The sequence below is a fragment of the Schistocerca americana genome, chromosome 10, assembly GCF_021461395.2.
Source record: "Schistocerca americana isolate TAMUIC-IGC-003095 chromosome 10, iqSchAmer2.1, whole genome shotgun sequence".
In the NCBI taxonomy this organism is placed as follows: Eukaryota; Metazoa; Arthropoda; class Insecta; order Orthoptera; family Acrididae; genus Schistocerca; species Schistocerca americana.
The window spans coordinates 202476910-202493573 of record NC_060128.1 but is presented as its reverse complement, the minus strand read 5'-3'; the positions used below and the strand labels follow the sequence as shown (position 1 = coordinate 202493573).

At 43.0% G+C, this 16664-nt stretch overlaps 1 protein-coding gene across 2 annotated transcripts in view; it reads right to left on the bottom strand.

Moving 5' to 3' along the window:
- LOC124552581 (myosin light chain 1) overlaps positions 1–16664 on the bottom strand; it is a 68168-nt gene that overhangs the window by 16651 nt on the left and 34853 nt on the right. For both annotated transcript variants that reach the window (XR_006967935.1, XM_047126902.1), the window contains exon 3: positions 8374–8514. Coding sequence is in view for 1 of the 2 variants with exons in the window: in XM_047126902.1 (XP_046982858.1) it covers positions 8374–8514 (141 nt within the window). In the remaining variant the exon portion in view is untranslated. The remainder of the gene's footprint in view (positions 1–8373; positions 8515–16664) is intronic.

Genomic DNA, 16664 nt, shown 5'->3' with positions numbered 1-16664 from the left:
TTGAATACATTACTTTTTCAATAATTTTGGAGAAATCTGTCATAATAGAAATTGGGCGGTAGTTGTTAGCATCAGATATGCAATGCTTTCTTGTTTCAGTGAACTACGACATGTGTGGCTGAGAATCCTACTTATCTTTTGGGGAACAATTTTTAGTACTCTGCTGAATATGCCATAAATTTCATGCGAACTTCTACTTTATTATTTCTCTAATTTCAGCAGGAGAGGTGGGTTGAATTTCAGTTTTATCAAATTGCATAGGTATTGCCTCTTCCAGATACAAACTTACATTTTCCAATGAATAGCTGGATCCTATTTTCTCTACAACACTTAAAGAAGGATTATGAAAAATATTTTCTCTTTCTGACTTTTTATTAAGAAACTTTTCATTGAGTTTGATAGATACATAGTCTTCTTCTGCTCTCAGTTACCCTGTTTCCCTTTCAAGAATATTCCAAATTGTTTTAATTTCATTATCAGAGGTGTTAATCTCAGATATAATCACATACTTTTGGAATTTTTAATCCCCAGTGCAGTAGTTTTTATAATGTTTGACTGTTTCTGGATACCCTTTTCTATTTCCAGGATATTTTCATCTCTTTAATAAACTACAGTTTCTTACAATTACGTTTAACTGTTTTCTTAGGGAAACTGTTTCCAAATATACTCACAAAAGTATCATAAAATAGGTTAAATTTTAAATTAGGATCAGGTTCCCTGTACACCTCGTCCTTTACAATTTACAATTGTTAAATCGTTAACTGAACACACTACTTTGAAGGACTGTTTTGCAATACTGTATGAAGCTATGTTATGTACTGTAACATAATATTTAAACACTTTACAAGAAAGCACTATTGGTGCATAGATGGAGTAAGCATAATTATTATTCACACATTGTTTCTATAGAGAGCAGTAGGACATCCCGTTTGCGCTTTCTAGGTAACGCCTATAAAAGCTGAAAGAGATATCCACTTGAGTGATAAACGTATGAGAGTGCATCGCCGCAGATTCGCCTCAGCGAAACATAATTACATTTACGTTTCTTTCCTCCCAAATATTTTATGACATACTGTTGTGTCATCCTTCTGAGAACTCTTCATTTAAGGACTTTAATTTCACCCCAAAATTGGCTTACCAGACAAAAAACGTACACATTACAAGTATAAGCCTAAATTTTTGCGTTAAATTTTTCCTTCTTTGAACAGTCTTCCGCCATTCATTACGACTACAAAATGTTTCTGAGGCACTTTCTTGTGACTGCTGATTGATTTGGTTCGGATTACAGCAAGGCATCTGCATTTATTGCGACCGTTTCAGCGAAACAGTTGGTCTAATCTCACTTCAATTTATGAACTATAACAAAAAGCGAATATGTTAAAGATAACCACGGAGGGAAGGAAGCACAAATCGCCTGACAAAAAAATGTGAAGCACCCAAAAGGGAAGGAATGAAACTTCTCTGATTGAGAGTGTATGTGATGTTATTTCTGCGATATGAGGAGAACTTGGCAGTAATGAGCCCACACATCAGTACGACCTTGCACCCGCCCTCTGGCGCGGGTGCTCTCATTGATTCTGTTGCCTCGGCCTGCAACTGTTGGAAGTGCACCTCGATACCCACCCTGGACAGTGCTGACGTCCTGACTGACTCCACACGCGTTCTGTCGGAGCCTGATGTGGGGATCTAGATCTAGATGGCCACCAGAGTACTTGAAAATCGCCCAGACAGTTCATACAGGCACATTCCGTGTGTTTTTGGGCATTGTCCTGCTGAAAAATGACACCACAATACTGCCATATTAGAAGTAACACACGAGGAAGCACGATGTCCGTGACGCACTGCTGTGCCATGAGAGTTCCCTCAATCGCCACACGTCCTCACGTGAAATTGTACCCGATGGCTCCGCACGGCACGATTTCAGGACTAAGACCGACGTGCCTCGCCGAAACATTGGAAGAAAGGGACCTTTCCCCAGGTCGCTGACGGTGGTCATCCGTGGCAGTGCATAACCGCGACTCATCGCTGATCGAATTACGGCGCCTTTCGTCAGCTGGCCACTCTTTCCCGCACTGCGCCGCTCAGGCACCGCCGTTGGTGTTAGCGGCAGTGTATGCGTGGCACGACAATTCCCTAGTCTGTCTGGGATGACAGAATGTTGTTCTCGGATGGCAGTGGCAGTTGTGAAGGGGCTGCGATGTGTTCGGGGCACAAAACGGCGACCCTCCCTTCTGGTGGTCAACCAGAATCTTGATGACGAGTATATCTACCCTTATATTCCCATACAGTCCAACATTTGGTCACTGACACGTAGGAATGCCCCACAAATATGGGTACTGCACGGCCCGACCCTCTGGCAAAGAGGAGACCCACAACAAGCTCCTTTCGTACTCTGTCAGGTGCCGCTAAACCTGTCTCACACGAGTACACAGCATTCTCGTGTCCTTTACAATGATCGCTGTTGACGTCTCTTATTCTACCATATCTGGTAACAACACTAAACACCACCAATCCATTCTGGTGATCGTTCTACCTTTCACAGATAAATTGCAACTCTTAGTCATTTTGTACGAATACATGTACGAAGTTACATTGACATTCGACCATATCTCCTCGGTGGTGCACTTTCCTGTCGGGCAGTGCAATATGAATGTATTTGAGATTTCCACTTTCTATTACTATACATCAACCTTACTGCAAGTAAGATGCGAGACTTTTGTGTTGCATGATGCACAGAGTAAGAGACTACTTCGTGAAGGTAACACTCGATTCTTACAACATAATCAATGGCCAACACAGAATAGAGACAGTTTCTATAGATTTCTGTAAGTGCAGGATACTAAACAGTGTAGTTTGGTGAGAAAGTGACTAATGTCAGTCGGTGCTGGCGTTTTTACCATTTAATTCTTGTTTCACCTCTAGGAATGATATGTTGTGAGAAGTGCCAACAAGCTGCGAGTCCGCCTCAAGCTGTGCGTCCACCTTCGTGACCAAGACGACCTATGTCGTAGAATTCTTATTCTTGTTTGACGCGGCGAGTGTTTTTATTCTGATTCCGTACACTGGGAAGACCAAGTGCGCTGTCAGTTGACCTCAAGAACTCCTTCAGATAGTCGAATATCTGTTCCCAGGATCGGAATCAACTTCCAATAGAGCTTGCCGATCACCGCACAGAGAGCATGACAAGCACGTTGTGCTTCTGTTTCGATATTTATGTACTGGGTACTTTGTAGGCCACCCTTCCGGAGTAGTGTTCAGAAAAAAATAATGGTTTCAGTTTATGGTTATGGAGATAGCGGTGCAGTGGTTCCCAACCTTTCTGATAACCAGTACCCCAGAACGAGAAACGCCTAACGAAGTTCAACACTTAGCTACACTTCAGAGTGGAAAAAATTGACACTCATGTTTTTAAAATTACAAGAAGATAAGTAATACAGGAAAGGTCTGAAAAGTGTGCGGAATGGTCTCAGAAAATAAAGGAATCAAAAGTTGCAAGGTGTTTAAAGTGATGAGTGTTGCTACAAAACACTTAAGACATCGTCTGTAAAGTTGCTGGAATCTGAACTGTCAGCAAACGCTTCTTTGTGGCATCGCCCGATGCACCGCGGCCACACGTCATTGCAAGCTCGTATAATTACGGGAGACGAAAGCTGGCGCTACCGATACGATCCGGAGACCTTGCCACAGCGGTGTTCGTCGTCTGCCGGCTGACAAAACCCAAGACTAAGTCGATGACGGGCGTCTTTTTGACAGCAAGGGCTCGAGCCGTCACGAATTACCACTCGAGATAGACGGCGGACACCACGACACCGAATGTCCCTTTTCCTCCAGATCGTACTGGTAGCACGAGATCTCTGCTGTAACGACGCGCATATCCAAGAACACGGTGCTTCGAGCGATTCCACAAGAAGCGTTTGCTGACAAATTCCATCAGCTATATAACCGATGTCAGAAGTGTGATGTAGCTAAAGGGTGATGACGCAGAAAGCCAGTAAAGGTATTTTGTTTGTAACCCTTGTTTCCTGTATCTGAGGCCAGTAACCAAACTTTTCAGACGCACATTCTATTTAGTCAATATTAAAACAAATAAACTCACACCTCTCTCTTTCTATTTCATTAAGTCGAGAAATATTGAGCCAATGAGACGGCCGTTACTGATTATTTCTAACACACTTTATTCACTTTCATACCTATAAATTGTCGAGAATGGAATCACTGATATGGAAACTTCTAAAGACAACAGTGGGATCTTCCCATCAATCTCTCGCAAAAATCCATATCAGGAAAACAATTACTAATAAACTTGATTATTGATGGCAAGTAAAACGCCCTTAATATGTGAACGAGGAATTTTTGTTTTCCTTGCTTCGAGCATGATTGTTAGCTCTTGTTCTTTGCTTCAGTTAAGCGTCGGTAAACTTGCAACATCTGTTAAAGTGTCCTTGCACGCCCCGATTAAGTTCCAGCTCGACTGGCGAATGAATAACTAACTAGCGAAACAAAAAGCGATACGAGAGACGCTAGAGCTGGGATTGCCGTTGCTGGAAGCCGCCGGCTTTGTACATCAATTCGTCTCACAGAGTGTGTGTGACTCCCACTGCTTTGCATCACGTGCTAATGCTGGAGTCTCGATGCAATGATCTAACTAGGAGTAACTGACACCCAGGGAAAACATCTACACCTACACGGATACTCTGCAAATCATCTTCAGTGCCTGGCAGAGGGTTCTTGACCTTCACAATAGTTCTTTATTATTCCATCTCGAACAGCGCGCAGAAGAAACGAACACCTATATCTTTCCGTGCGAATTCTGATTTTCCCTTATTTTATGATGATGATGATGATGATGATGATGATGATGATGATGGTGGTGGTGATGGTGGCGACCGTTTCTCCCTGCGTATGTCGGTGTCGACAAAATATTTTCGCATTCGAAGGAGAAACTTAGTTCTTCAGACTGACACTTATTTTACAATCCGTCTCGACGCTTAGCCCGTTTACTCGTATATTGAGATCGCGCTTTATGCTGAGGCAGAAGCTAGGCATTTCCGTAACTAGACCGGAGTTGGAAAATTTTGAATGTGCGAAATGCCATATGTAAGAAAACAGAGACGAACCGTTATAGAGTCACATTACAAACCAATTTGTTCGAAGGAACTCAAATTATGATATGAAACTATCATTTTTAACGTGTGACAGAACAAGTGTTGCAAAAGTTTAACAAGCTCAGGATTGAAATGAAATGCGTATGTGGCAAGGACCTCCCGTTAGGTAGAATGGTCACCTGGTGCAAGTCCTCGATGACTTGGGTGTCGATGAGCATGAAACGATCATGACGACAACACAACAGCCTGTCCTCGAGCGGAGAAGAACTCCGACCCGGTCAGGAGACGAATCCGGGCCTCTCGCCTGGTATTCCTCCGCAATCCGGGCCTCTCGCCTGCTGACCACTCAGCTATGTAGGCGAACAGTTTATAATAACGAAAGTATATAAATGAAAATTTAGGTAAAGATGTACGTGCCATGCTTCATTTCCAAGCGAGGTTACAGCATTGCCTCGCTTATTGTTGAACAGTAATACAGAATGCAGTACTGAATAGTGACACAACGAGAAATAAAAATCCCTGTATTTCGCTTCAAGAAAATCAGGCATGGCCAGTAGGTCCCTTTCTTTTCCAAAACTCAATTTGTAGGTCAGTGAAAGGTGTGTCGGTCTACAGGGAAAAAAAACATCCAATTTTGGAACTTTCAGTATTTTTCCATTTCGAGTTTCCAGTTCCTTCTCAGCCCACAGCACAGAACAACACATACCTTTAAGAGTCACTGCTTCCAACAACATCGCGATTAGCTTTCCATTGCCGATCAGCGCAAAGCCGTACCAAACGCAAAATACACTCCTTACAGTTTCTCTATATAGGCTGACTTGGCATAACGAGAGATGCTCCTAAGGACGGCGTCTCTGGCTGGTCTGATGCAGCCCGCCACAGCTTCCCCTCCTATGCCAAGAATCTCAGACTAGCAGGTTCATTTCCAGTCGCTGTCCCCCCCCCCCCCCCCTTCCCGCAGCTCCCTCTAGTTCCGTGGAACTTATTCCGTTATGGTATAACACCTTTCCTTCATTCTGACCTCTTCTCCTTGTCTATGTTGTCCACATACGCCTTTCTTCGCCGAATCTGCGGACGAGCTCCTTCTTATCGTATCAGCCCACATTGCCAACCAAATCTCAAACGCTTCGACTCGTCTTTTTCGTGTTTCCCAGAGTCCAAGACTCACTTTCATACAACTATGCGATCTAAACGTACATTCTCAGAAATTCGTTCCTCGAATGTTCGCTAGGGTACTATGAAACTTGATTTGGCAAGGAACGGTCTCTTTGTCTGTTATATTCTGCTTCTTATACCCTCCTTGCTTCTTCCGTCGCGTCTTTTTTGCTTCCAACGTAGCATAATTTTTTGAATTCATCTAGTTCGCGATCCCCAAGTTGTTTGTGAAGTTTATCGGTTATCTCATTTTATGCCATTCCTCATTACTTTCGCCTCTGTTTGGTTTGCTCTAAATCCACAGTGTCTGGTCGCTAGACTTCATTCCACTGAACAGAAGTCGAATCGTACCATTGGCATCCTTGCACCGCGAATGTTAATACCACTTCTCAGTCTTTCTTTTATTTCCATAATTGTTTCTTCGATGTTGTAATGGTTCTTTATTTGCGTAACCATTACCACCCGCTAACCCTGTTTTTCGATACCATAGATTAATGAATATTTTTCTGCGTAATGTCTCATATTTTTCACTCTATTCAAATTTGGTTTCATTTTTATATGTGTGTACGTCGATATTTTGAGATATTGAAATCGATATAATATCTAGTGTGAATATCTTTGTACTTATTGTTAGCTTTGATGCTGGTTTGGGACTTTTTTTGGCGCGGAAGCGTACAGGGTGGTCAGGTTTGTCTGTTGAATATGAAGTCTTGACTTTGTGTTGGAAATGAAAAGATGAGTCTGAGTTGCGGACAATGAAAAATGTGAGTTTTATTAAGAGCCGTAACGGCTGCGAAATTGTATGATGAAGTAATGTTTTGAACATGCGAAAGTATTAAAAGTTTAATAAATGTGAATTTTTGTGAAAAGTTAGTGTCAAGAATTATTTTCAAGTGACCATTGTTTAAAAAAGTATGAAGCACATTGCAGTGAAAAACATAAATCATCAGATTAATCCTGAAAGATTGTCTCCGTAAGCTCTTCAGGTCGGCGTAATTAACATCCGAGTGCCTCTCGCACCGACAGCGACAGTCATGTCACCTAGACAACATTTTTAGTTACGAGCCAAAGCCAGAGCGAATTCGTCGTTGGATTACAAATACGAGATAAGTGATATTATTGTTAATTTTCTTCAGTGACTGTAATCAGTTGATGTAGCAATACCTGCCACATTAAAGACCTTTTAGTTGCGCAATAAAAAGATATTATAATGTATGCTTTGAACAGTAGGAGTGAAAGACTGCGTCCCTGCCCTGTACCATTTCTAACCAGAGTACTTATTTCTTGGCCCTCCACTCTTATTCTTCTCTCTTGGTTCTTGTATACATTGTACCGGTGTTTATAATTAAAGTGCAACTATTCGCAGAGCTCCAGTGTGGGCTGTAATTATCGTATGGCAGCGAAACTTGGTAGATATTCTAATGCTTTAATGCGGAACCGATTTACGCTGGAAAAAAATTACTTCCAGTTTCGGCCACCATGTAGAAATCCTTATGTAATGGATTAGGATCGGGGCGTGGGTAGAAAAGGTCAAACAAGTGAAAAAAGCATACTGTTGATTGTATGCTTAACCACTGTATACACAATTTGTTCAATGTGAGCACTGGAGATGTGGACGAGATACCGCACGGCGCCAGATGTGCACCTGGTACTGAATTTTCTCTAGTGTAAATCAGTTTCACATTAATGCATCTGCATATCTACGATAATTACAGCCCACACTGGAGCTACGTGAGTATATGCACTTCAATTATAATCACCCGGTCATAGCTTATTGCTATTTCCCTGAGAATTTCGAACATCTTGCACCATTGTAAATTGAACACTTTTTGTAGGAGTGAAAAACAAGAAATAAGTGTCTCTATACCAGGAAATGGAAGGTTTAATGGAACGATTCGTCACGGCAGTGCAGCGCAACCTGAATCTTCTCGCGACTGCCCCTCATACATCTGCACTGCCTTACCGTTTCTGTCACGCCCACAGTTAGGCCAATCAGCAAAATAGGTGGTGGTGGTGGTGATTTTGATAATTAGTGGCGAGGTCATCAGCGCCCGCGATAACAGGCGTTTGAGATGTGCTTTAGTTTGGTGACTGAAGACTTTTGGTTACTTACTCTTCTTCTTGGTGCCGCCCATCTTCTCGACGATGGCCAGGGTGGGGTTGAGGTTGAGGGCGCGCAGGAGGTCGCCCAGGTAGATGGCGTCGATGGTGCCGCTTCCGTCGAAGTCGTAGACGGAGAAGGCGAAGTTCGCCCCTGCAACACGGAACAGCGCGATGCGCGCTCACTACCCCGAATGTCGCGCCTGGCCTTATTACAAATAACCTGCAACCTAGCTATTAAGACAGGTCGTATTTTCACAATATTGTCCATATGTAGATAATGAAGCGTATTTGGCTTCTTCTTGTTTAACTTGCAACTTTAAATACTTGTAACCTTAAAATTAATTAGGAAACTGAAAAACTTAAAATTAACACTTTATTTATTAAGAAGATAGGAAAATATTTACTTATTTATTCATTTAAGCTTATCAGATTAGGGTGTTCAGACCATCTCTTACACTGGAACATGGTTTCACACATACTATCCTCTTTTAGATTGTAGTTACCTAAGAAATAAGATAACTTTAATACAGTAGATAGTAATAAAATAGCACTAATATAATTAAAATATTTTAGCGTATGTGGAAAGAATGTGAATAAATAGCACTGCCTAAGAACTAGTACAGTTAATACTAGCAGTACTAGTACTTCTACTGCTACCCCTATAATAATAATAATAATGATAATAATAATAGTGATACAGGCAGATACTAAACGCACAAAGGCTATTTCTGATGTTGCGAATTCTAATGGAAAGAAATTTAATACCCAATATGACAGTAGTTTCGGTAATTGGTGTGGTACCGTGTCAAATACTTTTCGAAAGAAAAGAGATACTGCGCCGAGATACGCGACTTTCAGCATGTCATTCAAGAAAAGCGAAAGTTGGACGACCATTGTTTTCTAATTGGTACAAAGGATATCACTCCAGCACTGACAACGGTCGCCAGACGCCATCGGCCGATAGGACACAGCGCTTCCCATCTTGTTCGTCAGTCGACTCTGTCAAGGAGGTTAGAATCTGTTCTAACTTCCTTGGGCGGAGTGGATACCACGACACCTCTGTGCTCGGAGACGAGTGCTGTATTGTGGTTTTTGCTATTAAAACAACGGGAAATGAATGGAAGTGGGCTATATCCGCCTCGAAAAGAACTGGCGTGTACTGTACACTCTTTCCTCAGTTACTGGAATGACCAGAGAAGCGTTACGCTTATAGAAGAGATAAACGTTCTGTTACATGTTCGAGACGATTCTTGGTGGCGTTGAAAAGAGTGACTGCATTCTGGACAGCTTCAAATAAATTCAGCAAAACAGAATATGTCAATTAACCTTCAATGACTGTCATTCAGCATACGTGTGAAAGACAAACATAAATCTAAGAATAAAATACTCTGAAGATTTAGGCATCAAAACTGATTCGAACACACAATTTTTTGAGCTTATAATCTAGGTCTAAAATTTCCGATACAGATTTTACCTGTATTGCAGATAACATGATGCCGTAAGTGCAGACATGAAGCTGAAACGTCTAGACACCCTTAGAACATACCTAACGTAAGGTAAGATAACGTACAATTGATTATTATTACATTTTTAAGTTGTTCGAAACTTCTGGTTCCCAATAAAGTAGAGATTTCAGACCACAGATTCCGAGTCGTATTCCACTTGCTGTATTTCTCATCCTCAAGATGTCACAAACTTCTCCTTTCGTGTACCAAACTTAAAAATTCCTCACAATCCAAGTTTTGCGCGTGGGAACGTGGCACGATTCGACTAAAGAAAACAGACTGAAATTCCGTCAACCACCGCCTGAAGTCTGTGTGTTCGGGATGAGGAGATATGGTGCACTGAGAATGCGTGCGTACTGGCGCACTGATTTGGAAAGATCGGTCGTCTTCGGTCGATGTCGGTAGCTGGTGGGACCCACTGTCACAGCTGCCTTACCGGTAGGCCTTCTTCACGCAGGACGAGTTGGCTGACGTTGACGTCAAGCTGTAATATTTTCGTGACGTTACTTCCTGATATTTCGCTTTGAGCAGCCATTGCCACACGTGCAATCCTGCTGTATCTTGGGAACGTTAGATCAAAGAATGCTCTCTGCCTCATAGGCATAACTTGGGAGACGCCATAGTGGATTCAGTCTTTTCAGTTTGAAGCCCCTATTTGATGGATTTTATGTCCTATGAACATAGGCCTATGCCATTCCAAAGCACGAGCACATTGAGGATCACCCGTTAATGCGTCGTTATGGCTACGATTTGCTGTAATGAAATCACGGGAAATGTCGTATTGGTAGTTAAAGAATTTTCCTACTATAAATTGCGTGTTACAGAAGTGTATCATTTTGAAGCAACAGTGCACTGAAGATTCATAAAAAAAACGCGTTGTTCGAAGTAGGATTTGTTTCATAATTAAATGTCAGTTGATAAGATATTGGCGACTAAAGTCTCCACGAGATCGTAATATAAATAGAGGGGCCATACAAAACAAGTTCAGTATAGCGTAGTGGGTAGAGCTGACAAGCTACCACGGTGATTCATGTTTTGCTGTATCCAAAAAGTTTTTAGTCACCTTCGCGTTTTCTAAAAGATTGTGGGACTTCCTTATTAACTTAATATAAATACTTTCTTTAATATTCGATGTTGTGTAAATATAAGTGCATGCTTTCTCAGGAGAGAATTTGTTCGGTTTTGTGCACTTTTATAAGCTGATGTCTTTACTGACTGGAAATGGAACATTTTTGCCTTATGATATGCTCATGGGTACCAAATTTTTTTATTTATAAAGGAAGGAAGGTTGGGTTTAACGTCCCGTCGACATCGCTGTCATTAGCACAAGCTCGGATGATGTCAAGGATGGGGAAGGAAATCGGCCGTGCCCTTTCAAAGGGACCATCCCGGAATTTGTCTAGAACGACTTAGGGAAATCACGGAAAACCTAAGTCTGGATAGCCGGGTTTGAACCGTCATCCTCCCGAATGCGATTCCAGTATGTTAACCACTGCGCCACCTCGCTCGAATTTGTTTATGTATACTACAGACATCAAAACGACTACTACGAGAGGTGTTAAGTAAGTAATGCAACACTTCTTTGTTCTCGCCCAATTCTGGTTGAAAAAATGCGGAATTTGTCGTGCGACATCGTGGAATATTCCCACCTCAAGCCCTGTAGTTTCATAAAGCTCCGATATGTGGCAATGCTATAAATAGCCTTCAAAATGGCATCTGTAACGAAGGTGTGTTCTTGAGTTTCTTTTGGCGGAAAATCATAGCGTCGCAGATATTCATAGACGCTTGCAGAATGTCTACGGAGACCTGGTGGTGGACAACAGCACGATGAGTCGTTGAGCGAGGTATCGGTCGTCATCGCAACAAGGTCCTGCAAACCTCTCCGATCTCCCGCGTACCAGCCGTCCGCACATACAATGTTGTAACGTGCGGACATTCTCATTCGAGGTGATGGACGGATTACAAATACCTCACTGCTCAACTCCTTTTCCATGACAACCTAAGGCCTCATACAAGTCTGCGCATCCGAGAGGAGCTTACAGAATATCATTGGACTGTTCTTCCTCATTCACGCTACAGCCCGGATCTCGCACCTTCCGACTTCCATCTATTTGACCCAATGAAGGATGCGCCCTGCCGGAAGGAGTACGTGGATGATGGGAAGCACCGAGACGTTGGCTCCGACGTCGAGCAGTAGAGAGCACACGGACCCTCCCACTAGGGCGGCGTAAGGTTGTCGCATTAAGTGATGTTGCAAAATAGGATTGTGGGGAATAATGTGGTGTACTGGAACCTGCCTTCAGAAAAAAATTGTTGCATTGTTTATCGAGCGCCTCTTGTAATTGGAGAAGGGAGGAAATTGCGTTTTAAAGGAGCTAACGTAGGACTTTACGCGCGTCCATTTTAATAAACAACCTGTGCGGTTCGCGTGCCACTGGAGAGCGCCCAGTCGCAAATCACGTTAACCACCACGTTCCGTGTGACGCGGGCGGTGCCTCATGTGGCTGGATTCCTCGTCCACGTCAAATAGGGATGGCGGCTATCGCTGGAACAACCGGTTTCCGGTTATACCGGTCTTTTTCAACGCCAGTTTAGCCGAATTGTTAAAACAGCTCAAAACAACCGGTTTTTGAAATAACCGATTTTCGGGGTTTTATTCCTATTATTTTATGTACTACACGTAGAAATTTATAAAAAAGATTGAAAAATTTTGGCTGTCTTAGTTTCAAGATATAAAGAAAGTTTCGCTGCTCTAAAAGCGATAAGTGGTTGAATACTACCGACTAATATGTGAACTTTTGCTCAAAAATCATGTTGTAATCGGGGATAATACGTCTATTTGGACATTACGAATAGTCAGTGACAAAGGGTGAAAACTAAGATCGAAGAACTGTTTTTCGTGTTAACTTGCCCGTTTTCGAGGATTACAAAAAGATAGATGCACATTATGTAGACACAGGCAGCACATCAGTTAATGAATTGCTAGGTTTTCAATTTATTGCTCTCGCTATAATTTATTTGCTCTTTTATTACTCGATATAAATGGCAGACAAAACTTTAATCTTCCATCGCAAAGTCACTTCGTAAAAGTGTTTCCAGTTTAGAGTCGTTGTCATTCTGCAATACAACATGTGTCCGACGACAACGAGGAACTACAGTACAGACCCGGTGGGGACAAGTCTCGCACGCTGCACGTCCACGCGTACCTTAAGTCAGGACACAGCAACAGGGACAATTCTGTCTCAGTAATGGTTTACCAGTGATACCCTCGTTTCTGTCGGCATTGTTATTAAAATAGCACTGGTCGCTTTCCGCATTTACTACAATACCGCAATTTTTCAAAAAAATGTGTTTTACGAATAAAAATTACCCTTTTTTTAAAAAAAACGAAAAAATTTAGCGCACTTGCCATGCCTAATTGGTATTTCGGTGTTTTACCCGGTTATCAAGGAAAAATAAAAAAAAAACACTTGTTATAACCGAGACCAAAAAATACCTGTTATTCGGAACTAAAATAGCGGCGGCGATTTTAACCGGTCGGTTTTTTCCATCACTAACGTCAACGTCAGCTGCCTCCGCTTTAGGAAAGCGATTGCTGGAATTGGGGCGAGGAGAGACGGCCTCGCTGGCGCCGGCGCTGCTGTAACAGTAGAAGCGGCGCGCCGGGCCGGGCCATGGCGCGTCGACGTCGGCGTCGGCAGCGCCGCCTGCGTCACGGCGTCGCGCCGGGAATAGCGGCGAGGCTTATAAGGCGGCCGCTATTCCTGGCCGCGAGAGCTGCTCTGCTCTGCGGCGTGGCGGGGGGCCGCGAGGCCGCGCGGAATTCCGCCGCCCCGCCCACTCGACGCACGGGTCGTCGCTTTCGCGAGAAACGAGACTCGCCGTCAATCCTCGGTACGTTTCTCAAGGAATACCACAAGCTATAAAAATAAGTTTCTTCAACTATGAGAAACAAGTGGAAAGTGACAACCTCAACTGGAAAATCTACTGCCAAAAATTAATGAAGTAGCTCGGTTCAGCTACGTTTGCATTACGCGAGAATACTGCTGTAGGTGATTTAAAAAGGAACGAACTACTTTGGACATTTCCATTCGGTAATGAGTTACGAAGTCAGTTTCTTGGGGAACTGAAACAGCAGGGATAGTAGTTTCATAATACGAAGCGTGTTATAAGAATGATATCGACATTTGTACGACGTAGGACTTAAACGATTTGTGAAGAGAATGGAAAACCTAAATATGTGTACCTGGATGGGATTCGAACCGTATTCTCTCCAATCTGAGTCCAGCCTCGCCTAAGATCGATATCGAGACGCCGAGAGTCCCTGCTTTATCGCACAGCCTTTCCTTTACTCATTGAAAGCTGGTGCGTTTCGTGGCGTCTCTCTGTTACACTTATCGACCCCTTTATGCACGTGGCAGAACACACAGTAACACGAGAAGCTGGAAAACTGTGTAACGCTGCAGCTGTGGACAGACAATGCGTTCTCCGTGTAGGAACAGGATAATTCTCCGGGTAGCTCCACCTTCTCCGTGTAGGAACAGGATAATTCTCCGGGTAGCTCCACCTTAATCTTCGTGCACTATTGAACATCCCGTTTCCAACTCATCGCTCGAGGAATCTTGGGCAGTACACTGCGTCACCCCTGCAGTGGGCCTCACACTCAAACTACCAGGACTCGCGCGATATTTCAGTGTGTGGTCGCGTAAAGGACGCAGTCAGTGCTCCACCTGCACGAGCAAACCTCGCAGAGGCACCAGTACGTATCGACAACGACTTACAAAGCGCTGATACGGTCAAACGGAACGTGAGATGGCTTTTAGTGTCGTTGCTGTGGCGGTGTTCAGTCCGCAGATTGGCCCGACGACGCAGCACTGTGCGAGTCTCACCACCTGTGCACAGCTAATGCAGCCTGCATCCATCTCGGCCTGCTTCCTCGGCCTCGCCCACCAATTTCCTTTTTCCCACGCTTCTTTCCATTACCAATTCCTCGTTGTGTAGGATTTGTCCCTTTTTCAACCGATAACTTGTTTTAGACAAGTTGTGTCACAAGTGTATTTTCTAGTAACGGATACAAGACGGTCCGTGTTGACCGATTGTCCGATCCATCTATCTAATCTTCAGGTGTCAAACGTTGTTGTTGTTGTTGTTGTGGTCTTCAGTCCGAAGACTGATTTGATGCAGCTCTCCATGCTACTCTATCCTGTGCAAGCTGCTTCATTTCCCAGTACCTACTGCATCCTACATCCTTCTGAATCTGCTGTATTTCTCACTTGGTCTCTCTCTACGATTTTTACCCTCCACGCTGCCCTCCAGCACTAAATTGGCGATCCCTTGATACCTCAAAACATGTCCTACCAACCGATCCCTTCTTCTAGTCAAGTTGTGCCACAAACTCCTCTTCTCCCCAATCCTATTCAATACCTCCTCATTAGTTATGTGATCTACCCATCTAATCTTCAGCATTCTTCTGTAGTACCACATTTCGAAAGCTTCTATTCTCTTCTTGTCTAAACTATTTATCATCCATGTTTCACTTCCACACGTGACTACACCCAATACAAATACTTTCAGGAACGACTTCCTAGCACTTAAATCTATACTCGAGGTAAACAAATTTCTGTTCTTCAGAAACGCTTTCCTTGCCATTGCCAGTCTACATTTTATATCCTCTCTACTTTGACCATAATCAGCTATTTTGCTCCCCAAATAGCAAAACTCCTTTACTACTTTAAGTGTCTCATTTCCTAATCTAATTCCCTCAGCATCACCTGAGGTAACTCGATCACATTCCATTATCCTCGTTTTGCTTTTGTTGATGTTCATCTTATATCCTCCTTTCAAGACAATGTCCATTCCGTTCAACTGATCTTCCAGGTCCTTTGCTGTCGCTGACAAAATTACAATGTCACTGGCGAATCTCGAAGTTTTTATTTCTTCTCCATGGATTTTAATTCCCACTCCGAATTTTTCTTTTGTTTCCTTTACTACTTGCTCAATATACAGATTGAATAACATCGAGCCCGCATCTCGTGGTCGTGCGGTAGCGTTCTCGCTTCCCACGCCCGGGTTCCCGGGTTAGATTCCCGGCGGGGTCAGGGATTTTCTCTGCCTCGTGATGGCTGGGTGTTGTGTGCTCTCCTTAGGTTAGTTAGCTTGAAGTAGTTCTAAGTTCTAGGGGACTGATGACCATAGATGTTAAGTCCCATAGTGCTCAGAGCCATTTGAACCATTTTTGAATAACATCGGGGAGAGGCTACAACCCTGTCTCACTCCCTTCCAAACCACTGCTTTCTATTCATGCCCCTCGACTCTTATAACTACCATCTAGTTTCCTTACAAACTGTAAATAGCCTTTGGCTCACTGTATTTGACCCCTACCACCTTCAGAATTCGAAAGAGAGTATTCCAGTCAACATTGTCAAAAGCTTTCTCTAAGTCTACAAAAGCTAGAAACGCAGGTTTGCATTTTCTTAATCTTTCTTATAAGATAAGTCGTAGGGTCAGTATTACCTCACGTATTCCAATATTTCTAGGGAATCCAAACTGATCTTCCCCGAGGTCGGTTTCTACCAGTTTTTCCATCCGTCTGTAAAGAATTCGCGTTAGTATTTTGCAGCTGTGACTTAATAAACTGATAGTTCTGTAATTTTCACATCTGTGAAAACCTGCTTTCTTTGGGATTGGAATTATTATATAACTTCTTGAAGTCTGAAGGTATTTCCCCTGTCTCATACATCTTGCTTACCAGATGGTAGAATTTTGTCAGGGCTGACTCTCCCAAGGCTTTCAGTAG